We start from the raw sequence: 26,335 nt of genomic DNA, 5'->3' as shown, positions 1-26,335 counted from the left end.
CCAAGTCCTTTCTTGTCAATATTAATGATTGCATTACATCCGAGTAACCCCGAACATGTATTGCAAAAATTAAAGCGGCCAGGCCTACTGCGTTGCATTAACCGCAGAGACAGATTCTGAGAACGGATCACATTTCACAGAATCAACAGGGAGGAAGGATGCGTGGACATACCGTACCAAACGCTCCGAATGAGTTGTGGTTGGGTGTGTAAGTGTAAATTTGGCAAGTAATTATTATTATTCAAGGAGGGGAAGAAGGAGGAGGGGGGGGGGGGGGGTAGAATTTGGATTAAGGACATGGTAGATGGGGTGGAGTAGGAAGGATATTGCATTTAATAAATAGAATATAATATGAATTATAAAAATTAGAAACAAATCAAATGTTAACAAAAAAATAAATAAAATAAAACCATAAATCTAAACTAAAACTTAAAAAATATTCAGCAATCGCAAATTTAAATTCTAAAATTCTCAAACTAGTAAAATTCAAACATTTAGATATTCAAAAATATGAAATTTCAGATATTAAAAATGTGAAATATTCAGTTCTGTTGGAATGAAAGAACAAAAAGAATTCTTCAATATTTTTTTAATATTCGAAGTTTAAAAAATTTTAAATTTGAAAATTTAACCAATCAAAAAACAAAAAAAAATTAAAAGAGGTAAAATAAAAGCATATTTAAAAACAATACTCGATTATCTGAAGTCCTCGTTGTAATTTTGACGAGGACTTCAGATGACTCCGGATATAAATTGAATCACAACATTTTAATCATTATCAAAATTAAGATTTAATCTAAAATATGACTCCAAAAATGCTCCAAAGTTATTGGATTTTCTGAAATTGTAGATGGCGGCAAGAAAGGCAAGAACTTAAGAATTTAAGACGTTAAGAATTTAAACATTTAAGCACAGATTTATGATTGAAGAGTTTTAGAATTTTGGAAATTATTAATTTAAGAATCTTTTATTTTTGGATTTTTATTTATTCATGGAATTTGAATTGCTTGAAATTTGTGTTTTTATTGATTTATTTCAGCATTTTTTAATTTGTGAGTGTTTTAATCGATATTGGCAAGTTTCGTTGAACTTTCTTCGAAAAAAAAAGAAAAAAAAATACATCAATGTGTTTCAGCGTTTATTACTGAAATATGCTTCAACGAACGCCTTACAGATTTATTCTTTTTCGGCATTTAGTATTCTCTCTAGCAAATCTGCTTTTCTACTGGTACTAAACATGTTGGATATTGATTATACTCAAAAAACTACCGTGTCGCGTCGAAGTCATGCGAAGATTCGGTTCCGAGTGAGCCTGCTGGCTGCTGCTGCTGCGTGGTAGGATCGTTTGTACTGAGTTGGCTGACTGTTGTTGGTGGCTGCTGCTGCTGCTGGTGGTGGTCTTGCTGAGTCTGGTTGATCTTCGGCGACACGGCAACGTGAACGAAAAAAAAACAAACTTTTTGACGCGACAGCATCTGCCTGTCTATCGCTTAGTTAATCTCTAAGCTCTTTCTCTAAACACTGGTTGGATATAATGTATGAGGGTTGTTGGGAGGGTGGGGCAATCTAGCTCTAATAGTTAATCTCTCTCTTTCTATACGGGGGAAGTCTAGTTCCTGCGATGACGCCGCCGGGAACCGCCCTGCGATTGCTGCTGCTGCTGCTGGTTCTGGCCACCGTAAATGTTGTTCAGAAAGTCGTCCAGGTTGGGCTCACTGAAAGTTGAAATGATGCGAATTTAACAATCTGAACTATTTGAGGACTCTTCGGAAACCCACCCTTCCTTCCGTCCCCGTCCGGCGTCCTTGTCCGACTGCGATCCTGCGGCACCGCCGCCACCTCCTCCGACGTGCTGCTGCTGCTGGCCACCCTGTTGGTTTTGCTGCTGCTGCTGTTGCTGGCCTTGCTGCGAGTTTCCGCCGAGGACGATGCGATACCTTTAAAAAAGACACAAAAGTCATTGAATATCTTGAAGAGTCTCAAACCATCTCGGAGATCATGTACGTACTGGACAATGTGCGAGTTGGGCTGGAGGTGCGAGAGGGCGCCCTTTTGGCAGTTGGCCCAGTCCGTAATGTCGTACACGTTGCCCTCCATCATCGCGAGGTACTTCCAGCGCAGCCCGAAGCAGCTCGTTTCGGCCCAGATGTCACCCTGGAAACGAACGACACATTAGTTCAACTCCGCGTTGGATCAACACTATTTGGGGATTGTGACTTACCTCCCGCGCCGAGTGTCGAATCTTGCACGAGCTGCACTCCCTGGCAGCGTAGTGGGGTCGTCCGGTGGGCTTCCGCGGATGTCTCAGGCAGCAGCTGCTGCACCTGTAAGAGGTTTTACAAATAGGGAAATATTAAAAAACATCTGAGAAAATCTTTCATTCAAGATTAAAATTGCATTTAAGATAAAAAAAAACTACATTATTTGGGTTTTGATCTCGGTTTTAACGAGTTCTACCGTCGTTCTCAAGAACTCGCGCATTAAAGTTGAAAATGCATAAACTTTATGCATTTCCTCTTAATCTGAACTTTTCGAAATATTTATTTTTTACTTTAGCTTTCTAGAATTCTTCATCTTCGTGTATAACAAAAACAACAAAAACAAACAAGTCGAGCGCGCGCGAAACAAAACGTCAAAATTCAATTGTGCACGCTGCTCAGAACTTGCGCATTCCCGTGCAGTTTCTGTCAGTTTTTTTTTCTGTCAACTCAAGAGCCAACCAAGCTCCGCACGATGGAAAACTCCGGAAATGTGTTCCTGGCCGAGCTGGTCGGTCGCGCAAAGCAGCTGCTTGACGGAATGGCCGCTGAGGTAAGATTGATTTAGTACCGATTTTCCGCAGAATCACAAATGCCCTTCAAACGCAGCAAAACCTGCCACTCGTGGAAATTGGACGGAGGGTTAATGCAATGAGCCAGGTTGTGACCCTGCTGACCGACATCGCCGGCCGGCACAACGACGACGTTCGGGATCAGCCACCGGCAGCGATTTCGCAACAAAGGGTGCCGGCGGTTTTACTGCCGAAGTTGAAACTTGGAAAGAACAAACCGGAAGCAGAACCAGTGATGCCGAAGCCGTTGACGCTAAAATCGGAATCGGAGTCGGAATCGTCCTCATCCGAAGAGGAGGCAACTCCGCCAAAAAAGGCTCAGAGTGGAGGGAAATCGCCAGGATCTGTTGACGGCACAGGGAAAGGTAAGGAAACCTAGAATAAAACAAAATCAATGATCATGTATTTGTCTGAGTTAGAAAACTTTAATCTTCTTGAACGTAATCTGGGCCCGAAACCTGAAAGACGGAGCTTCTTCAAAGAACGATCTTTATTTAACTAGGTCTTGAAAGGGAATGAAAAAGTTTAGTTGAAACTATCACAAGGTTACTACGATCTGTTGATCGTTGATCAACGTGGCGTTGCCAGGTTGCGGATCAGGGTTGTTACGGACGGCGCGAATCGCGCGGATCTGGCCCGGATTTGCTGGCTAATTTTGCTCAGGCGCGGATTTCGCGCGGATAGCAATTTTGATAAACAAAATAATTGGGTACTAAAAAAGCCCTATGTAAATTTTCATGTACAACGGTAAAAAACACGATTGAAAACCATTTCTGATCACTTTTTTTCATTTTAACGCATTTTTTTTTTGCTAGACATCATTTTTTCAATGGACCAACTATGGTCCCCTTGGAACGAGCTGTCAAGTAGGAGCTTTTCTATCAAGCATGACCGCGAGGTTAATTTTTCAAAATTGATTTAAAAATCCATTTTAAACTCTTTGTGGTCGTACAAAGGGTCATTGTACTCAGAAAAATAAGCTTTATCGCTGTAATCAATAATATCAGCAATCTAAGCTTCATTTTAGGACCCAAATTAACCTCGCGGTCCTTCTTGACAGAAAAGCTCCTATTTGACAGCTCGTTCCAAGGGGACCATAGTTGATCCATCGAAAAAATGTTGTCTTGTCAAAAAAAAATTGCATTAAAATGAAAAAATGTGATCAGAAATGGTTTTTAATCGTGTTTTTTACCGTTGTACATAAAAATTTACATAGGGCTTTAGTACCCAATTGAGAACAATCCAGGTTTTTAAGCGAAAATGGCGTTCGAATGTTGAACGTCCGAAATGTCAAAATCGCGCAGTAGCACCAACATTAGAAAAAAAAATGTGGCTGTCATGCCATGGCACACTTTTTTCGTAATGTTGGTACCACTGCGTGATTTTGACATTTCGGGCGTTTACCATTCGAACGCCATTTTCGCTTAAAAAGCTGGATAGAATATCTTTCAAATTACAAAGGAAAATATTATTAGGAATAAATAAATTCAATCATTTTCGTTGAGTGCAAAAACATCAATTTCTAAGAAGTTGTTAAGAGCGAGTCCACGAGCAAAGCATACCCATCTCGCATCGTCGCAATTGTCTCAGGAACACGAATATGACAAAATTATCACCGGAAAATTTGATCTCCTTAACCCCTTGGTCCCCCGAGCAAAAATTTACAACCAAAAAATTCACTTAAAGTAAAAGTGTCTATTTAATATGTTAAACTGCCTTACCCAAAGCGTTCTCAGTCTCAGGTTGTAGTCCCTGATGTCCCCTACAAGCTGCAGGTCGAACCGAGTTGATATCTGGATGGAACACTTTTTTATTTGAGTTTGAAAATTATGCTATTTTTTTCACTAAAATGCCAATAACTCCCTTTAGATTTAACCAATTGGAATGCTCTACCCTGCATTTTGTTGCATTTTTCAAGCCCTTTCAGATGCATTTTGAATTTTGAAATTAAATTGAATTTTGCCTGAAGTTTTTGAACCTTAAAACATTCTGTCCCGATTTACCCCACTTCCCGTTGACCTAGAGTGCTCATATTTTGGCCAGATGCTAGTTTCATATGTACAAACAACCCCTGAAAATTTCAGGCAGATTGGTGAGGTCCAAACGACGTTCCATACAAAGGGGTATGCCCCGTGGACTCGCTCTTAATGAAAAAAGCAAGCTTCCCATGCGCCAGTGCCAACGCACACCGCGGGTTTGGTTTTCTAGCTTCGGTACGTGCCTGAACCCATTTATGTATTGGTATCTTGGTACATCGTACCAGCGCACCACGACACTCTCGGCTCGCCCCATCGGTTTTGTGTCTGGCACTCACCCATGGCATGAACCCAGCGTGCCGTGGTACGTGTCGTGGTATTGAACCCGTTTTGTACCGCCAGCGCGTACCACGACACGTACCTCGGCTCGTAACGAGTGAAGCACCTTGGCTCATATACCGGGTTCATGCCATGGGTGAGTGCCAGACACAAAACCGACGCGGCGAACTGAGAGTGTCGTGGTGCGCTGGTACGATGAACCAAAATACCCTCGGTTCGTGTGAGTCGGGTACGGGTGTAAACCGAACAAAGCAGGCGCAAAGCAAACCCGAGGAACAAGCGTACCGCGTGTACCGCACGGTGCAGGGAAGCTTGGAAAAAAGTTTTCTTCTAAAAATTATTGATTGTTTTTTTTCTTAATACGAAACTTGGAAATAATCTTCAAGGAGCGATTTTTTTTAAATGTATTGAGATTTCTGTAATTCTGTAATTCTGTAATTTCGGAATACATTCGTCCGGCTTCAGCTGAAGATTCATGCTGTCCCATGTTGCATGTTCGAGTGTAGACCTACGGAAAACCTTGCCGCGAGGAGAGGTGAGTGAGAAGTACACGAACCACCTACGACATAATTCCTCGGGCGGCCCAGGTCAACTCGAAGTTACCCCAGGCACCCCCAGTGCAGGACACATTGGGGGTAGAAAGCGGATAGATATTTCAGTGAATACAATAATTATGACAATATAGTTTCATATAATCCCTATTCCTTGATCTTACCTTTTGACACTATCAAACCTAGCAATATTACTATTGCATCTTACCATTCTCTTTTGATAGTGTCAACTTCAAACCTTCATCCATTGTGCAATTAACACATAATTTCCGCTATATTCTTCATGCGGAATCGTCGTCTTCTTTCTTCGCCTTATTATCACTGAACCACGGCGCGATATTGTTCTCACATTTTTTGAGCTTCAACGACCGATTGTTATTCACGCACTTATAAAAATACTTGTTCTGTTTCGCGGCTTTGTGAAAAATACACGTGTGTTGGCTTATACAATGACTTTTTTGGTCATCGTATGCTCGCAAGGTACATGAAAGAGAAAAAGAGAAAAAATGGGATAAGTACAATGTAAAATAAAATCGAACATTGAATAACAGACTAACACATAAAGAAAGAATAAAGAAACCTTATTTTGCAACTAGACAGAACTACCAACTTGTAACGAGAAGTTTACAAGATAACAACTGAAGTTGTGAAATATGGGACAGGACAAACAAACTAGAATAGTTAATATATATAGTAAAACAGATTGAACGTACCTTTAATCATATTAATAACAGTTATGCCCAAATTTCTTACCAAATTTTTCAGCAGTTACATTTCTACAATAATGTATTGCGATTCCAAGATTTAAGAATAGAGTAGTTAAAGTTTGTGAGATAAGGGACAAGTTATAGCAATAGCAAAATAAATAGATGGATAGATTTTACTAAATTTTATCTTAAAATAATAGGAAAAATCTAGCCTGTTTTGAAAATAGCCAATGCACCAATTGCAAACATACAGCATTTCACGCTCACACCGTATGGAGTAGGTGTGATAAACTATATGTCGACATTCGGCGCATCACCTTTTTCAAAATACAGGAAATGATAGAAGGAAGACCCCATTTTGTATAGTGGAAGATTTCTGCAACAGCTTGGATTCGGACCAGACATTTTGTCTGAAAAAAGAGAGAAAGACCAATATTAAATTGTGGTATTATCACTAAATCCTATCATCCTTTCACCCCCCAAGACATGGTCTATCCTTCGTGCCTTCGTGTCTTGGGTGATGGCGAATTCTACCTTCTTCAATGATCTTCGGACCACCTCCAACTAGAATTCACAACAGGACCCCCTCGGCTCCAGTTTACAACATGACAGCGACGAGAACACAGCCGAATGGGAGTTGACAGTATCAAATGCATGCTATACCCTTTGCTTTGCTGGATACTTACTAATAGCAAAGGGCGAGAGTCCTGCGACTCTCAGCAATCATGAATACTGCCCATTTGCCACTTTTTTTAAATGTATTGAGATTTGTTATATAAATTTAACATAACATTACAACTCATTATTTTGAAACATCTGCCTAACAATTCATATTAATAACAATTTTATTAAAATCAAAATAACAAAATTCCAAAAGTTACAGAATTTAAAAAAATTGAAGCTATGACCCTTTTTAGATTTTTTAAGTTTTTTCAATATAAAAATTTAATTTTTTAGATTTTTGGTTTATTGAAAAAAATAAAAATTCTGTTGCCACTCTGATTCAGGTTGAATTGATTCTACTCCCATTTATCACAACATGACGAAATCCATTTAGCAATCTGCTAAAATCTCCGTCTAAAAGCGAAATTCGCAATTCGCAATTTTCAGTGTAAGAACGGGCCTTGACCGATCTTATGCACCAGGTTCCCGACGAACACGCACTGCCCTTACACCTACATCTCACCCTTGCTCTGAGTCAGTACGAGCAACACGCTAGAACACGCTTTGAGTGTTCGTGCCAGGCATGCACACCTTCTTTTCCGGTTACGCATTTTAACTCGGCCGGGGGTGGTACATTACGTAGGGTTTGATGTAAGTATAAGCGCCTAACCATTTATAGTGTGCCTATCAACTTTCATTTAAGCAAAAACTGTTATATTTCTAGTTTGAATTCAAAAACAAATTGTTATTTACTGTGTTTTGTTTTCTCCTGAAATCTTTCCTAGTGTTGAGTCGTGTTTATCTGTTGCTATTTCTTTTGTCGCGGTGTTTTGTTACAATATTTTGGTCCTAAGCATTTTAGAAAAGTTTTTCAAAAGTACAATAGTAATATTTGTGTTAATCTTTTAATCATTCCATAAATTGAGTAAGGGCTCGAACCTCACTTGCTTAAGAAAAAGGTGAAGTTTCAAAACAATGGACAGTGAAGGAAATATACTATGTAAAGAATCAATAGTAAAAGAAAGATAGTAATTTATGAAGCAGATAAAGAAATTAACAATAGTTAATAAATAGAGGTAACAAACAAGTTTAGATTGTATTGAGGGCAATTTACAGGGAAGATGAGAAATTATTCAAATAGATAAATAAAGAAAAGGCACATAATAAACAAAATTGACATCGCTGCCAACTTTAAAGAAAGCAGACAGTTTGTTACAGCAGCATCAGCTGGTAAAATAGAGTGGAAAAGCGTTGAGAAATAAGAGAATCAAATAAGTAAAATCGAAATCAAATGGAGGATAGTAAACAGAAGCCGTTTTAGAAAATCAGTGAAACAAAATAAACAGAAGATAGAAGATGTTAGCTGGAAATGGAAAGGAGAGAAACCCCGTTCTGCGATGCTCAGGTACATCCACAGCAGTTGACTCAACATACTGCGAATCAAAACAATACCGTCTACAATCACAAATTACTTCCCTTTCCCACATTGTCGCGCCCCTTTCTTTTAGCCGTCTCGACTCTGACCCGCGGTGGTCAAAGGTTTACGAGTCGTTTCCACAGGCCACCAGCTAGGTCATCATGAAAACCAAGCCAACGTGGAGGTAAGAAAATAGGACACTTGCAAGGAACCAGAGCTATACTGTCCTGATCAAAAATGATCTAACAGGACTACGGACGTAGTCAGTGACGCTCCTTCCAGGATGTTCCTCGCCTAAGCGTCAACTGAAAAGGTATTATCAGTATCATTCGCCCTTGGCCTGCAATTTTATTAAAATCAAAATAACAAAATTCGAAAAGTTACAGGATTCCAAAAATTTATAGCTATGACCCTTTTTAAAGTTTTAAAGTTTTTTCAATATAAAAATTTAAATTTTTAAAATTTGGTTTATTGAAAAAAATAAAAATTCTGTTGCCACTCTGATTCAGGTTGAATTGATTCTACTCCCAATTATCACAACATGACGAAATCCATTTAGCAATCTGCTAAAATCTCCGTCTAAAAGCGAAATGTAATGTTAAAATTAAAAAAAATAAGAAATCTGGAATTCAACAATTTGAAATTTCAGAATTTACATATTCAAATAATAAAAAAAAAGAATTCATAATTTGAAATTGCCAAAACTTACAGACTCAAAAAACGTAAAAAAGTACGAATTATTAAATTGAAAAATTACGAAAATATTACAATAGATTTTTTTTATTTATTCTTAAGTTATCAAATTATTTAATTATAAAATTATTAAATTACTATATTATAAAATTATTAAATTATAAAATTATTACATTTTTTAAATATTAAATTATTAAATCTTTTAATTATTAAATTATCAAATTATTAAATTATTAAAATATTAAATTATTCAATCATTAAATTATTAAATTATCAAATTATTGAATTATAAAATTTTTAAATTATTAAATTATTATATTATTAAATTAGTAAATTAGTAAATTAATAAATCATTATATTATTAAATTATTAAATTATTATATTGTTAAATAATTATATTATTAAATTATTAAATTTTTAAATTATTAAATTATTGAATTATTAAATTATTAAATTATATTTTTTTGCCATTTTCTTAGTTCGGATCATTTTTGGAGTCATATTTTAGTTTAGAGAAATTTAGAGAAGAAAATAATAGACATTTTGTGTTTCGATTTCCAGAGTAAAATTTTGGCGAGAATTATCTATTACAAAATCCTTAGATTTTATAATTTGATGATTTATTTTATGGTTTTAATTTTTTTAATTTTTGAATTTAAATTTTTTCCTGAATTTATTTTTTAAAGCAACGATATTTAAAGTGTTACAAAAAATGCTAATATTGCTTCAGAAATGGCAAAAAAGGTTCCACTTGGTGCAGATGGGATATGAAACCACAACTGATCAACGGTACTGATCCAAATGCTTTCTGTATTATTCTTTTTTCGTTTAAAATTACATTCATTATGTTACTCTCTTCTATGTTTGTCGCCAATTTTTTTTATATGGCGCGGATTTCGCGTGGATTGGGTTTTGGGGACGGCGCGGTTTTTTGGAGAGTTTGATGCTCGATTAAAGCTCCAAAAATACTGTTTAGGCTATAAACTTACCAGCAACAACACCGCCTCAAGTAAGCACGCAAATTTATGCCACTTACTCTGCCGTTCTACGCATAATTGTCCCATGTCAGTTTTGGACGATTTTGAGTTTATGACATTTTTAAGTTTAGTTTGATGTGTACTTTAAGAAAAACACATAAAATCTGGTACTTTATTCGGAAACTCATTAAAAATAACATCAAGTCTGGAGCAACATTTGAAAAGGGCGCATAAGCATTTTGACAGCTAGAACTATTTTGCAAATTCCGAAACAACAGGTAACTATTTAACAAAACTCGCTACGTTAGATGGTAGCTGAGAAGGCCAGCTATTGTTTAGCACATCGAGTTTTGTGAAAAAGTTACATGTTGGCTCGGAATTTGCAAAATAGTTCTAGATGTCAAAATGCTTATCCGCCCTTTTCTCGTGTTGCTCCAGAAGTCTGTTTGTCCCATCGTTAAACTTCTACGCATAATTGTCCCACCAAGTATTTTCTTACACGGAATCATTAGTTTTACGAAGCATTATGTCTTCGTTACCTGTTGTATAGCAAGAGAATCACAAATAAAGCCTGATCTACATCGGGAAACTGCTGCGATCCTACGCTGCGCCACGATGACAGATGTGAAAAGTTTTCGTTCTAAATACGCAGACTTTCCTGCGAGTATCTACAATGAGCTGCGTTGGTTGCTGTGATTTCCCATTTGGAACTGTCAACGCAGAAATCCTGCGAAAATTTTCATTTATTTCAAAATTTAGAACATGCGACCTGCGGTCTGCGATTTTAGTACAGAATCGCAGCACCGCAGCATTGTCATTGTAGAAGATCAGATTGATTTGCATGAGTTTAAAACTTGCGCTTGCATCTGCGATCCTGCGAGTTTCCTATTGTAGACCAGGCTTAAGGGTGATAAACTGCTAACTGGGGCGATTAGGGACACATAGGGCGAATAGGAACCCACGGGACAATTATGCGTAGAAACGCAGAAATCGGTCGTAAAATTTCAATCGCGTTTTTCTCAGTTGCACTTTTTTGAACATGGGACAATTATGCTTAGAACGGCAGTACTGGTCAAAAAGATCAATTTTAATGCACTTTTGATCATAATTTTTATTTTGCGAGACCATTCTTCATCATTTTGGCTTAACGAAAGTCGCCATCAATATCTTTTCACTTGCGCTAACGATTTCAAAGCGCTTAAGACATGAAATTGCTTCCAACCACCGGCAACATGTTCTTTTGCACATTAGATAGCCAGTCACTTGAAAGATAATTCCGAAACATGTAAATAATTAGCAAGCGCCATCAAAAAAAAACAAACGCGCCAAGTCTTTTGACGTTTGACGACCCATTCCAATCGAAGGCTGAAGAAAACCGAGCGAGAAGCGATGGCAAAATTAGAACAAAAGGTGGCCACCAACACCACCAACATGCTGGTGCAGCGCCTGTTGGAGTGATGCCAGGAAATTTTCTCTATAAATGCAACTTTTCGTGAGTGTTCGTGTTACAATTTCATCAATTTTGGCAGCACTAAGCAGACCCAAAAGATCGCTGGAACAAAAAAAAAAAGAACTAAGCTGAAAATAGGAAAATGGGCGTGGCCCACTACATTCTCGACTGATTAGAATGCATTTGGGATTTTTTTTTTCAAATGCTTGTAAAAGGAATGGAATAACTTTTAGTAAAGGTGAAAATAAATAGAAATGTTCTCAAAAAGTAGCTCTACTCGTTGGTGTACTTGGTTTTAGTAAATTTCAAGGGACACTCCAGATTATCTAGCATCATTCAAACACGACCGCTTATTAGGCTTAAAATGGGTAAAGGGGAACTAATCTAATCTAATCTAATCTAACACAAACGCAGCCAGTCCGATGACAGCATGCTGGAAAGTCTTGTGATAAGATTACGCCCCAAGCACTTTTCTTGTCATTATTAAAAATTGCAGTACATCCGAGAACACCCGAAAATGTATTACAAAAATTAAAGCGGCCAGCCCTACTGCGTTGTGTTTACCGCAGAGAGGATTCTGAGAACGGATCACATTTCACAGAATCTACAGGGGAGGAAGGATGCGTGGACATACCGTACCAAACGCTCCTGTTTGTAGTTTTATATGCATTATGTTATAAATGGAAATATTAATGATTATGATTATGATATTTGTTATGTTAAGTTACCTTGAAAACATGCTGAAAAAAAGGTATTGATTAAACATTGAACATTTAGTTTTGGAAAAGGATATTTGACTGCATGAACATCCCTCCCTTCGGCATATTCGACGACAACTTGATTCATCGATTTCATGTTCTCTTACTCGAGAACAAACCAGTCTCTTTTTTATCTGCAGTGCTTGCCAGTGGTTGATTGCCGATGCACTCTCTCTTGCTTGCACGCCGACCAGATTCCTCGTCCTCAGCACGACGGCCCGAACCGCAGCACACGAGAAAGTCACCGCTCTTGAAACGGTCCCTCTCTTATTCAGGACAACAGCAGAAGCAGCAACAGCAGGCTCAGCACTACTTCTCCCGTCTTCCCCTCACCATCGAAAACGCGCCGCTCTTGACACTCGCACAATTCTCTTCTCTTGTTCTCATTTTTTCCACTTTCTCTTTCGCGCAAACTGACACTTCGCTCTTTTCGATGCTCCCTTTTGTGTTCACGCGTTTTCTGAAGAAGGAATCACGGATAAAACACTTGAAAACTAGCAAAGAACAGCAAAATTATTGCGTAACTTCATAATCTTTCAAAGGAGCACACCAACACGAAACGATTAATACCAATTTCCAACCGAAATCCCGAAGTTTTCACGCGTAAAAACATAATTCAAGTAGGGGAAATTCTCGTATTTTTGGCAGGTTAAGCACTCGCTCCTAACTCCATCCAATTTGCTGATTTTCACTATTTAAACAACTATTTTTGCAAAATTTTTAATAGAAACTTGCTTGCTCACTTCTAATTGAGCTATTTATTACTCGATTTCAGTTGAAAACGCTTTTAATTAGCTTTAATTGAATGTCAAAGTTCTGACCTGCCAACATTAGAGGCACGCTGGAATTAGATGCTGTTCCCCTAGATCACCGCGACAACGCGTCTGACACTCTTGCCTGCTCTCGGCGGAGTTCTAGGCTTAAAATGGGTAAAGGGGAACTATACCCTTTCTCAGCCTATTTCTATTATCGGCCTATCAGCACTTTGATCATGAATTACAGCTTAAATAAAGTGTTTTTGACTGCTCCAAAGTAATAAATAGCTCAAATAAAAGTGAGCAAGCAACTAATCTTTGTTGATACATCTGAAAATGTTGATTTAATAGCGGAAACGGCAAAAGTGATGAGAATTGGTCGAACGGCTTAGTGTGATAAAAATGGGTATATTTCCCATATTCAGCTTATTGACTATTTTTGCCGTTTGACATTCTACCAAACAATGTTGAAGCGTTTGAGCTCCCTTTTAAAATTACAGTGAAACATACCTCTTGAGCGATACGTTATTTTTTTAATTGGGTCCTAAAATGAAGCTTAGATTGCTGATATTATTGTTTACAGCGATAAAGCTTATTTTTCTGAGTACAATGACCTAGAGAGCCTGGATCTTATTAGAGAACGGACATCTCAAACCAAAAGTACCAATCGAAGCACGAGAACTGTCAAACGGAGGTACCAATCGAGCAAAATTCTTTGTCTTATGCTCGATTGGTACCTCCGTTTGACAGTTCTCGTGCTTCGATTGGTACTTTTGGTTTGAGATGTCCGTTCTCTAATAAGATCCAGGCTCTCTACAATGACCCTTTTGTACGACCACAAAGAGTTTAAAATGGATTTTTAAATCAAATTTGAAAAATTTACCTCGCGGTCCTTCTTGACAGAAATGCACCTACTTGACAGCTCGTTCCAAGGGGACCATAGTTGATCCATCAAAAAATGTTGTCTTGTCATTATTTTTTTTGCATTAAAATGAAAAAAAAAGTGATCAGAAATGGTTTTTGATCGTGTTTTTTACCGTTGTACATAAAAATTTACATAGGGCTTTAGTACCCAATTGCAGTACACAATAAAATGACCTCAATTTTGCAATTCAGTTTGACATTCAGTTTTTTTTTCTTCTTCCAGGAATCCAATGCCGGCGTTGTAAACAAATCTTGTCAACAAGCTATAACCTTAAACTTCACATCCTCAACAAACACACGGGCAAGACTGACAAGCCACATTCCTGTAAGTTTAAAGGCTGTGGCAAGCGATTTGGTGAAAAGCAGGCCATGATCAGACATTACAGAGCCCACTTTGATCAGTTTCCTTGCGCGATTTGTAGCAGGGTTTTCAACCGCAAGGATATTTTAACAGCACATATGAAAAAAGTACATAAGAAGGAGCGAAATTAATCAATACAAAGCTAATAATACAAAAAAAAGAGACAAACTTACCGAATCGTGTTGGCCGCCTCGGAGATCTTGGTGTGCAGCTGCGTCAGCAGGTCGTTGATCTCGGACCAGGCCTTCTCGGCGTTCAGCGCCTCGGCCAGACTCTGGTCGTACGCCTTCCGATTCTCGGGTTCGCCGATCAGTTCGAACGATCGCTGCAGCACCTTGAACGCCTCTTCCGCGCCCGGTTGCTTGTTCTTGTCGGGGTGTACGAGCACGGCGATCTTTTTGTAGTGCTTGCGGATCTGCTCCTGCGAGCAGTCGGGACTGACGCCGAGGATCGCGTACGCGTCCTTGCCTTTGCAGTTCAGCAGCGAGGACATGGCTTCGTCGGCAGTGGACGGGAGGCGGCCGTCTTTGTAGTAGTTCTTGGTACCGTTCGTGGCGTTGGAGCTTGACGGATCTTCGGCCTTTTTCTTGCCCCGCCAGAAGGCCCACTTGGAGTCCTTGGCGAAGCGCGAGTCGAACGATTTCCACGCGTTGCGCAACCAAGTGCCGGGATGGTCCTGTTGGAGTTCGCGACGCCAGCTGGTGAAGTTTTGCTCGCAGTATTGGAACGCCGCGACGAGATAGTCCCAGCAGAGTCGCAGGCTAAGGTAGACCACGTCGCTTACGAGGGACCAGAGCCAGAGGACGGCCAGTACGGTGTACTCGATCCAGGCGTTCAGGATCTTCTGAACGATGACGTACTTTTGGTTCTTGCGAGGTCGCTGGTTGCCACGTTTGCCGGAAGAGTTGAGCGTCGATGAGGACGATTGGTAGGATTTGTCCTGCTTGGCCCGGGACGCGCCCCGATTGCCGCCTGCGCGCTTGAAACCGGTCGATCGCGACGCGGAAATCTTCTCGATGTGAGTATCGTTCGGTGCGTTGTTCTTCTTGACGTTGTAGACCTGTTGCTGTTGCGAGTTTTGCTGTTCCTCTTCCTGGTCGTAATCGTCGTCCGAGTTGGTCTCACCGTCGTCATCGTCCTCTTCCTCCTCCTCGTCGTTGGAAGCCTCCTTGCCGGACGGACCGTGGACATCCTGCACGGAGTACGCGTCACTAAAGTTGCGCAGACGATTCTTGCCGCGTCCAGCGTTGCCGCTCGACTTGTTGGAGTTGGCTTTGTTTCCATTCAACTTGTCGTTCTTTTTCGTTGCGGAGATTTTGTCCGCAGAACCGCCACCATTCTGGATGACGACCGGCTTGAAGGTAGCTTCCGGTTGGCTGGAAGCCACGTTTAGGCCCGCAACCTGCGTGGGCTTCTTCTGCGCCGGTCGATCAATCTTCTTGCCAAACTCGGCACCCTTTTTCGGAATGACCTTGGCGGATTTGTGCTGCGTCGCAGCTGTCGTCACTTTGGTCGCCCCATTTCCACTGGTTGCAGTGCCGGAGGTCGCAGTGGTTGTCGCCGCGGCCGCCGCCGCATTCTTGCTGAGCACGTCCGAGTACGACATGCGCATCGGTTTGACCTCGGCCACGATTCGCTGCTTGCGGACGTTGGCGTTCAGCTTGGCGCTCTTTTCATCGTTCAGCTGGTCGTAGCTCACGGCAGGTGTAGCTGGTTTGTGCTCCGGAGTTGGCGGAGCCGTGACCACCGGTTGACGCACGGGAGACTGCTGCACCGGCGGGGCCTGGGCCAGCACCATCGGTGGAGTCGGTTCCGTTGCGTACGTTTCGGAAGATCTGGGCAAACCTTCGGCGAGCAGCGAGGGCGCGCCACTGCCAAAGGGCGAGTATGTTCCGGAAATGGTCGGCGCCCAGTTACCGACCAGCTGGTTGATGAGCATGCTCGTGCCGGAACCGGTTCCACCCGCCGATTCCGGAGCCGAGGCCGTGACAGTTTGCTGAGCTGGTTGCTGTTGCTGCTGCTGTTGTTGTTGCTGGTGGAAAAGGAAGCCAAAGCCCTGCACCGGGCGAATGAAGCTGCTGTTGTTGCTGCTGGAAAACAGTTCGTACTCGCACTTGATCGGCGGACTCTCAACGGAACTTCCGCCGCCGTTGTTCAGCGCCACGTCGGCCTGCTCGGCCGCGGCCGCATTCGGCTGGTGGTACACCTTGTAAAAGTTCCCAAACGCGTCGGAAAGCACCGTAAAGTTATTCCCCGGCGCCGGAAGTCCGTAATGGTGGTGTCCGGATGCCGCGGCCGCCGCCGCTTGCCCCAGCGGGAAGAAACTGCTGGAAGGGGCTTGTTGAGGCTGCGGTGGCGAAGTAGCCGCCGGCGCCCAGAACCCACCCTCGCCGGAATCGTTCTCGTTGGACATGGTGACACGCAATCTGATGTGCTGATGGAAGCGACTTTTTGATGTGGAACTTTTTTTTTTGCTTTTTTCAATCTCTTCTTCAAGGGTGGCCTTCAACTGGGAAGAAATCGGGAAGGGCGCGCAGCAGGCGATGGCTGGCCACTACCGTGTGCACGATCGGTTGGTGGCCCACGGCGCAGGGGGGAGCACTCGCGACGCGCGATGGAACCGTGCCGGGTTCGGGACCGAAATTGTGCGAATTAAACACTTTTTTACGCTGCCTCAAAAATCGCCGTTCGATTTTGCTGGCGTTTTGCTTTCGTGACAGTTTTGGCTTTTGACAGCTACTGTGGAGAAGGGTTGCCAAGGTTGCCAAACGTCGCGAGATGTGCACGCTTGAGTAAAAATTGCAAGTTTTATTTATTTCATTAACTTGTTGAATTTCATACAAATTTATCCTAAGAAACTCAAAATTGTAATTTATTAAATTTTATTTATATTCATTTCATAATTTCATTCGAACATCATACACAAAAAATGGTAAAAATCCACGAAATACACAGAAAAACACGGAAAAATATTTTACCCAGTTTCAACCATTTCAAATGAGTGTGTTCTTTGGCAAATTTGACAGCTGATGATGATGACGCGTCGTGTCGCAATCGCAAATCAAAACAAACCCGGAATAAACAGAGCAACACTTTCGAAAAAGATCTCGCGAATCGTCTATTTTCGTTCCGTTTAATTTCGCTAATTAATTCCGCCAACAAAACCCCGCTAATTAGAACACAGAGTCGCTCCGCTGGCATCTGCGCCTCATATGGACGCAAAACTCGCCTCGTACCGCTCAACGAAACGCCGCCAGGCGCTGCTGAATTCGTTCAAAGATCGTCTCTACAATATGGTCTCCTTCCAGCAGGTCAAAGTGGACGGAGAAAAGTCCACCCACGTCATTGTCGAAGCGGATGTGAGTTGTCCTCCCGGGTTTAAGTACGTAGCATTCCAAATTAACCTTCCCGTCTCTTCTCCCCCCTCCAGGTCGACCCTCACCCGAAAAAGCAGGACAAAATAACTCCCGTCCACAAGCCGCAGCACAAACCACGCACACTCTCGGAAACCGAATCAATCCTATCCATAGCGAGTTCCTCCTCGGCGGACCAGCACCCGGAAGACCTGCCAGCATCCACTACCCCCAAACCGCCCCGTTCCTACCTGTACTACGTGACCTATCTGGTGTACTTTCTCTTTTGGGTCACACTTTACGCGATCGCCATCGAGCTGCGGTTCGGCGTCGTGTTCCTGATGCTGTCGGCGCTGGTGGCCATCTACGTGAACACGCGAACCGGCCCCAAGGCCGCCGGCGAGGTCTCGGCGTACAGCGTGTTCAACGAGGACTTCAAGGCGATCGACGGGACGTTGAAGGCGGAGCAGTTTGAGCGGGAGATTGGCATTCGGCATCACTGAGGTGGGTGGAATTGAAGTGAGTGATTTTCGTTTTTGATTGGAAATTATATCTTTATACAGTGTTTTGAGCAAAGCAAACGGAATCCTGTTGGATGAGTTTATCTATTTATAAAACAATTATTTAGTAAAGTAATTCTACACTATCGAGTACTAATGAATTTGTCCGAACTTTCCATGATCTTAGTCTAGAAAAATCTAAAGATGATTATGTCACGTTCCTCGAAAAACTTGTTTCGATAAAAAGGTAGATTTAACAACAGGAATTTTATTGCTAAGATTTTCATGATAAAATATCATAGAAATTTGATTTGAGACTATCATTTTTTTGCATAACTCAAACTTTGGAATTTTCTTACCCCCAATTTTCGTACATATTTACCCAAAAACAAAAAAAAAATAAAAAAAACCGACTGTGCTTGAGCTTGTAATTCTTTAAAAAAACAAATAAAAAAAAATAAAGTTTTGAAGGTCTTAAATTCTAACATTTAAAATGTTAAGGTCTTGAATTCTAAAGCTATAAAATTCTGAAATGTCTCAAAATTTTAAATCTCCGAATTGAAAAATTATGAAGTTTTTAAAATCTATAATTCTAGATATCTAAAATTATATAATCCTGTAATTCCTAAATAAAAAATTTCTAAAAATGTTAAACTTCTTATTTTATTTTAATTTTTTAATTAAAATATTATAACATTCTAAAATTCTTAGAAATTCTTAAGATTTCAAAAAAATTTAAAAAAATTCTTGCCCTCAATTTTCGTACATATTTACCCAAAAACAAAAAAAATAAAAAAAACCCGACTGTGCTTGAGCTTATAATTCTTGAAAAAACAATAAATTAAAAAAAATAAAGTTTTGAAGGTCTTAAATTCTAAACATTTAAAAAAACCCGACTGTGCTTGAGCTTGTAATTCTTAAAGAAAAACAATAAATTTAAAAAAATTAAGTTTTGATGGTCTTAAATTCTAAACATTTAAAATGTTAAGGTCTTGAATTCTAAAGCTATAAAATTTTGAAAAGACTCAAAATTTTAAATCTCCGAATTGAAAAATTATGAAGTTTTTAAATTCTAAAATTCTAGATATCTAAAATTATATAATCCTGTAATTCCTAAATTAAAAATTTCTAAAAATGTTAAACTTCTTATTTTATTTTAATATTTTAATCAAAATATTATAACATTCAAAAATTCTTATAAATTTCTTACCCTCAATTTTCGTACATATTTACCCAAAAACAAAAAAAAAAAAAAAAAAAAAAACCCGACTGTGCTTGAGCTTATAATTCTTGAAAAAACAATAAATTAAAAAAAATAAAGTTTTGAAGGTCTTAAATTCTAAACATTTAAAAAAAACCCGACTGTGCTTGAGCTTGTAATTCTTAAAAAAAAACAATAAATTTAAAAAAATTAAGTTTTGATGGTCTTAAATTCTAAACATTTAAAATGTTAAGGTCTTGAATTCTAAAGCTATAAAATTCTGAAAAGTCTCAAAATTTTAAATCTCCGAATTGAAAAATTATGAAGTTTTTAAATTCTATAATTCTAGATATCTAAAATTATATAATCCTGTAACTCCTAAATTGAAAATTTCCAAAAATGTTAAACTTCTTATTTTTTTTAAATATTTTAATTAAAATATTATAACATTCTAAAATCTTAAAAATTCTTAAGATTTCAAAAAATTTTAAATTCGTAAAAGTTCCAAAAAGTTACAAAATCTTAAATTGTAAATATAATAAAAATTCTAAAAATCTAAAAATTTTGTAACTCTTAAAAGATCCAATAAACAAAATTTTCAGTTTTTGCTTTTTGGTTGTTTTATAATACCCCTGACTCAAGACGGTTTCAAAAACACTCAAAAAGCAAAAACTGGAAATTTGGTTTATTGAACCTTTAAAAAAACTCCAGAATTTTCATGCTCTAAAATTACAATTTTTGAAATCCAAAAAAAAAACAATCTCGAAATTTTAAAATTCTTAAATTATAAAAATCCAAAATTCTGAATTTAAACATTTTCATGCTCTTAAATTACAATTTTTTAAATCCAAAAAAAAATCAATCTCAAAATTCTAAAATTCTTAAATTATAAAAATCCAAAATTCATAAATATTTCAATTTAAATACTCAAATATTATAAAGCTATAAAATTTCAAAATTCACAAATCCTAAAATTTCAAAATATTTTTTTTTAGTTCTAAAAACTTAAAAATGTTAATATAATAATCTCTAATTCTTTAGTTTCAATGTTCTAAAACTCTTAATTTACAAAATTCAAAATTCTTAACAATAAAATTACCTTAAATTTCGTCTCTCTCGTTGTTTTTACAATAAAACTGAAATTCAATTCCTGGCCCAATTGAAAAAAAATTTAAGCAACAAGTATAGCAAAAGTATATGGGTCATTCCATCTGAAGCGGAACAGCATTTGAAAATTACCATCTCCGATTCTGCTCAAATTTGGCAGAGCTGTTGAGACTATCAAAACATGCAAAAATCCCGAATTTCATCCAAATCGGACCACCCTTTCCATTTTTGTACCCTCCCAAAAAATCAACTTTTTGGCGATTTTTGAGCGAAACCCCTATTTTCAAACGACGATAACTCAGGAACTACAAATCTTAGAGGGTCGGTCTTAGACTCAATTTTGAAGAAAATTGGACGTAGAATCCATCTCCGCGATCAAAATTTTGATTAAAATATATTTTCTACCTGTATTGCGCAATTGAAAACTTTAAATGGCCGTATCTCAAAACAGCCCTATTTATTTAATAAATTTGACCTCACCATCGTATTCCCCGTCCGATTTTACATAAGAATCACTTATCGACAGAAAGGAATATGTTTCGTTCCAGAGATATCGAATTTTAAAGTTTTAAGTATTTGAGATTACCTAAATTAGCTACACTCGCCGCATATGCTAGAAGCACTCAGTCGTGCTGATCAATATGTACTACCTGGTGTTCTGAAAGATAAATTATTTTTATGATTTTATACGATTTTGAGATAATCAATACCTTGAACAATCTATTTTTTTGTTTAAGGATTATTTATTGGGTAATTTTTAATGCACTGTTTTTTCCTGATCACAGTTCCATTGAACAATATTAAGTAAAATTTGAACTTTAATATTTATTTGCAAATGCTACAACGTTTTTACAATTGTTTAAAAAAAAAAATTTCTATTGTTTTCATATTTTTCCTAATTACTCATTCCTTCCCACTTTATCAAATTATTTCTTTTATTTGAAGCGAGAACAAATGTAGAGCTGGCTGTAGTAGATGAAATAATTCTCATGGGTTCTAGAACTTTTGCCATGCACGGTAGCGAAATAGTGCCATTCAGCAAAAACCCCAAAATCTGCCATACGGTTTGAAAGATTGATCATATTAAACCGATTTTTATATTGTGAGCCAGTTTCATCTGAATAATTGATGATTTTTTTTTTCAATTCTGGTACACTTAATTTCAAAAACAAAACAATATAATTCTGATACATGTGGACAGCAGCTGTATCGTCTTCCAAGATTTCGAAATGGTTGACAAACAAAAAAAAAAGATTATTGTTTGGACGGTGTCGAAATCAACACAACTGAATTTGATCTTCATCAGGTAATAAATCAGATTAATCTTGGTGATTTTCTTACATTTTTCAGTTTTATACTGCCGTTCTACGCATAATTGTCCCATGTCAGTTTCGGACGATTTTGACTTTATAACATTTTTAAGTTTAGTTTGACGTGTACTTTAAGAAAAACACATAAAATTTGGTACTTTGTATAATACATTCCAGAAATCCTCCTCCTTAATCATGCTTCACGAGAGTTTTATTCATGTTGATTCATAAGTTTTAACACGATAATGTATCGTACACTTTTTCTAAAGTGTTACTTACAAGATCAATTGCAATTTCCTGCTAGCTCTGCGGGAATTCCATTCTGCCCTGTATTGCGTGTCGTTCTTGCTCTGTCCTGTGGGCTAGCACACAAGTTCACCGTATACTATTTTTTTTAATTTAAGATTATACAGCAGTTCCCTACAGTGGTGTACATTCTTTTTTTTTCTAATTTGCTAATGATTATTTGGGATGAAATCTTATTTCAATAAATAACCAGGTAGCAGTTATTGATCAGCGCGCCCGAGTGCTTCTAGCAGATGCGGCAAATAAAGCCAATACAGGAAATCTCAAATACTTAAAACTTTAAAATTCGATATCTCTGGAACGAAAAATATTCCTTTCTGTCGATAAGTGATTCTTATGTAAAATCGCACGGGGAATACGATGGTGAGGTCAAATTTAAAAAATAAATAGGGCTGTTTTGAGATACGGCCATTCAAAGTTTTCAATTGCGCAATACAGGTAGAAAACATATTTTAATCTTAATTTTGATCACGGAAATGGATTCTACGTCCAATTTTCTTCAAAATTGAGTCTAAGACCGACCCTTTAAGATTTGTGGTTCCTGAGTTATCGTCGTTTGAAAATAGGGGTTTCGCTCAAAAATCGCCAACAAGTCGCTTTTTTGGGAGGGTACAAAAATGGAGGGGGTGGCCTGATTTGGATGAAATTCGGGATTTTTGCATGTTTTGATAGTCTCAACAGATCTGCCAAATTTAAGCAGAATCGGAGATGGTGATTTACAAATTTGCATTTTTTCTTGCAACACGCCAACTAATAAAAAAATAAGTTTTACGTTTTTATTTCCGAAGTGTGGTCCCAAAATACAAAATGTGCAAAAGCCTCAAAGTACTTATTCTCTCTGTTTAAACGCTTCACCCACTCTTCGAAAAACGGATAGTTTGATGAGTGAATACTAAAACAGTTACTGATATTGTGAATACAGACAAAAATCAAATTTCGAGCGCATCTGCCAAGGCCATCACTTAACACTCGCGAAACAATTTAATGGGATCCCTTTTTGAGTGTAGAATTTTGGTGCTGTCATCTGTCACAAAAAAAAAAAACAGCCGCAACAAAAACAAACGTGATTCTTGAAACAACATTTGGAATCTTTTTTTTTTTTCAACAAAGAGTACGTTTCACAGTATTTTTGATAATTCGAGCTTAAATTTGTTACTAATACCATCAGTCTTTGTTCATTTCCAGAATAGACAGTGCCGAGAAACAGCGAGAGATGGAGCACGACGATTATGAGGAGAAGGAATACCTCCGGGATCCCGTTGACATAGATTTTGATCCGTTTGCAAATGAACGTGTCGATACCGAATCGACCGAGACCCACTGCGGCAAAGACGGAAACGGAAGCGAGGATGACCGAGGAAAGGAAGTTCATGAAAAAGGAGAACCGGCGCAAAACGATCCCAAGTTCTGGAAAACACCAGACCAGGCATCAAGGACCTTTCATTTGAACGCGTTTTCTGCCAGCGTAATTAAAGAACCAGCGTTGGAAACAGCAGTCCAGTTGCAAGAGAACGATTTCAGTCAGCACATGGCAACCCAAGTTACGGACAGACGGAACGAACCACGAATGATTGCTTCATTGTGATTTTATCACTCTTATTCTCGAAATAAACTTAGTTTAGTCGTATTTTTATTTATCGCATCAATTATGGCAAAACAATCGAGCCGAACTTCTTCAGGTTCCTTCCCAAGCCCTTTTCCGATCACAGAAATTCTTGGCCCGGTCCAAAATCCAGACGGAATGAAATCCTCATTGATCTAATTGTTGCTCCAAACGTCTTTTACACCTGGTCCCGTTTCTTGCGATTAACACCGCCGGTTGAGTTGAACTTTTAGAGCCGGTCCCAGATCGCAGATTTAAGTCAGCCTGCGATAAACATTCTGCATTGTCCTAATTAATAACATGTTTTTTTTTAGATTTCAACTATTTTAAAGTAAAAAAAAAAACATATTAACGTAGCGAAAATCCAAAGTCGAACAACAAAAACATTGCCGAGAAAAGTCAAATCTGATCGGCTACACGCTAACAGGGAAATACTCAAATTAAGTTTGACATTTCGACAGAGAAACTGCGCAACAGATTTTTTTGCGGAACAGATCTGTTGCGCACTTCGGTTTGGTGGAATAAAGACAATAGTTGGGATAATTTAATGCCCGGGTAGCATTTATCCACACGCACGTTTCAAATCACTCAGTTTTCGTCAAAACCGAACCTACTCAGAAATGAGTAAAGGGGGCATCTGTCATATATGAGTGAATTTCACTCAGATCTGGGTGAATATCACTCAGTTTTCGTGGAATTCTTAGTGAAAGTCACTCAAATCTGACAGATTTCCCCTTTACTCATTTCTGAGTAGGTTCGGTTTTGACGAAAACTGAGTGATTTGAAACGTGCGTGCAGAAATGAGAGAACAAAATATCGCAGTTGAACTGAAAAAATCGTATGAAAAAGTGGAAAAAGTGCGAAAACGAACTCAGCAAAGTGCGATTTTCAGTTACAGTGCAGAAAACATCCTAAACCAATTTCTGAGTGACGAATTGTGTGAAAATAACTCAGAAATGAAGTTTCTTTAAATAAGCGTGCGAGAAACGAAACGTCAAATTTTACAAGCGGTCAAAAAATTGCGCCAAAATTCAGCTTCCGCCAAGGGTCAGTAATTTGCGCTAAAGAAAGCACGATGGAAAACCGTGAAAGTACAGTTTCAATCGAACTAATCGGGTACGCAATTCAGCTACTGCAAGAAATGGCGACTGAGGTAAGAATTGGGGACATTGTCAATCGATTTTGAGCAACAAAACTTCTTCCCGAAACGCAGCTAAACCAGCTACACCTTCCGCTTTCGGAGGTCGATCGGATTATCGATGCCGTAAGTCAGGTCGTGCCCTGCTGGGAGGCACTGCTGGCCGACATCCAAAGTGCCAGCCGGAGCGAGAACGTACCAAATCAGGTGCCGAAGCCGTTGGTACTCAAGGAGGAGGACTCTTCGGCAGCAGATTCCGTAGCGGTACTCCTCAACACCATTCTAGCACAGCTTGAAGCGTACAAGCAGCTCGTTGTACAAGTCGCGGATTGTCCACGAACGCCGCCGCTGGAGAATCTGCTGACGAAGCTGGCCGAGCAGGGAAGCGATTCGCTGCAGAGACTGCGCTCGTTCATGGAAACTTCAGCAGCTGGAGGTCACGCGATGTCGAACGTGGAACTGGCTGTGGAAGAGTCGTGTGTCGTTGAGGAGAAGATCTCCGTGGGACAAGATCCGGAAGCGGCAACGCCAACCGTCTCTGGAAGGATAAAAGCGGCGGGCGCTAATCGCAGAAGTGCCGTTGCTCGACCACGAGTCGTGCTGGACGACGTGCTTGATCATGTGGTGCCGAAGACGAAGAAAGACCAGAAAGTCCAGCTCGGATTTGTGTGCGACCTCTGCCGGAAACGTTACACCTCGAAGCAGAACCTGGAAGGTCATATGAACAGCGTGCACCTGAAAGTAAAGCCCTTTGCGTGCAGGGTGTGCAACCAAAGGTTTTCGATTCGAGCGGCCCAGAACAGGCACCAACAGCGCCATTTTTGGATGTTCAACTGCGACATGTGTAACAATCGATACAAGCTGAAGGCTCACCTTCTCCAGCACAAGGCAAAGCGTCATTGATGGAGAGAAAGAAGGGATTGGAACTTGGACAGAAATAGATGTTAGAACTTGGAGAGGAGAGTTTGGAGCAGAGAGAGATGAAGAGAGAGAAGGAAAGATAAAAAATAAGAAATAGAAAAGGGAGAGAAAAGTAAAAAATTTGAGCATATCTGAAATGAATTAAAAGATTGATTGTATGACTTGTTACAATGTTTGCTGCTTTGATGAATAACTTGATATAAAAAATGCTTTCTAGACAAATTCAAATCATTATTTTATTTATGTTTCTTTTTCCGCTGAAACCATTTTTTTTAAATTGCGTTTTTTCTTCTTTCTTTTAGGAACCTCATAAACAAAACTCCGTTGCAAAGTGGCACTGTTGAAAACATTATCAATCAGTCAGCTGGAAACCGCCGCGACTAAAACCCTTCAGAAACATCATCTTGAACAACCAGTGCGGTTTTTGTTGAGTTGACAGAGAAAGAAAAACAGAACCAACGTCAAAACAACCCGTCAGACAAACACAAACACACC

At 39.1% G+C, this 26,335-nt stretch overlaps 3 protein-coding genes across 3 annotated transcripts; 2 read left to right on the top strand and 1 right to left on the bottom strand.

The window, feature by feature from the left end:
* Nucleotides 1-1,124: 1,124 nt before the first annotated feature.
* Nucleotides 1,125-17,139, bottom strand: LOC6032709. Its single transcript, XM_038260071.1, has 5 exons — nt 14,575-17,139; nt 2,222-2,324; nt 2,009-2,154; nt 1,779-1,937; nt 1,125-1,715 (listed from the first exon to the last, which is right to left on the bottom strand). The coding sequence occupies exons 1-5, from the start codon at nt 16,812-16,814 to the stop codon at nt 1,610-1,612; spliced, it is 2,754 nt and encodes a 917-aa protein (XP_038115999.1). The 5' UTR covers nt 16,815-17,139; the 3' UTR covers nt 1,125-1,609.
* Nucleotides 17,140-17,437: 298 nt separating this feature from the next.
* Nucleotides 17,438-18,398, top strand: LOC6032710 (SAYSvFN domain-containing protein 1). The gene is made up of 2 exons (XM_001843210.2): nt 17,438-17,760; nt 17,832-18,398. The coding sequence occupies exons 1-2, from the start codon at nt 17,614-17,616 to the stop codon at nt 18,255-18,257; spliced, it is 573 nt and encodes a 190-aa protein (XP_001843262.2). The 5' UTR covers nt 17,438-17,613; the 3' UTR covers nt 18,258-18,398.
* Nucleotides 18,399-24,856: 6,458 nt separating this feature from the next.
* On the top strand, nt 24,857-25,822 carry LOC6032711 (zinc finger protein 394). The gene is made up of 2 exons (XM_001843211.2): nt 24,857-24,934; nt 24,995-25,822. The coding sequence occupies exons 1-2, from the start codon at nt 24,857-24,859 to the stop codon at nt 25,820-25,822; spliced, it is 906 nt and encodes a 301-aa protein (XP_001843263.2).
* The last annotated feature ends 513 nt before the right edge of the window (nt 25,823-26,335 follow it).

Source organism: Culex quinquefasciatus, chromosome 1, assembly GCF_015732765.1.
Source record: "Culex quinquefasciatus strain JHB chromosome 1, VPISU_Cqui_1.0_pri_paternal, whole genome shotgun sequence".
In the NCBI taxonomy this organism is placed as follows: domain Eukaryota; kingdom Metazoa; phylum Arthropoda; class Insecta; order Diptera; family Culicidae; genus Culex; species Culex quinquefasciatus.
Note: the sequence above shows the minus strand (reverse complement) of the source record. Positions and strands in the feature narration are given on the sequence as shown.

Bases quoted from the DNA above. Each gene is read 5' to 3' on its own strand.
- LOC6032709 (XM_038260071.1), bottom strand. From the start codon at position 16,814: ATGTCCAACGAGAACGATTCCGGCGAGGGTGGGTTCTGGGCGCCGGCG. The intron at 2,325-14,574 runs GTAAGTTTGTCT...AACCTCTTACAG, and splicing joins GAGGCGGCCAACACGATTCG to GTGCAGCAGCTGCTGCCTGA. The intron at 1,938-2,008 runs GTACGTACATGA...TCTTTTTTAAAG, and splicing joins CCCAACTCGCACATTGTCCA to GTATCGCATCGTCCTCGGCG.
- LOC6032710 (XM_001843210.2), top strand. From the start codon at position 17,614: ATGGACGCAAAACTCGCCTCGTACCGCTCAACGAAACGCCGCCAGGCG. The intron at 17,761-17,831 runs GTGAGTTGTCCT...TCCCCCCTCCAG, and splicing joins ACGTCATTGTCGAAGCGGAT to GTCGACCCTCACCCGAAAAA.
- LOC6032711 (XM_001843211.2), top strand. From the start codon at position 24,857: ATGGAAAACCGTGAAAGTACAGTTTCAATCGAACTAATCGGGTACGCA. The intron at 24,935-24,994 runs GTAAGAATTGGG...CCCGAAACGCAG, and splicing joins TGCAAGAAATGGCGACTGAG to CTAAACCAGCTACACCTTCC.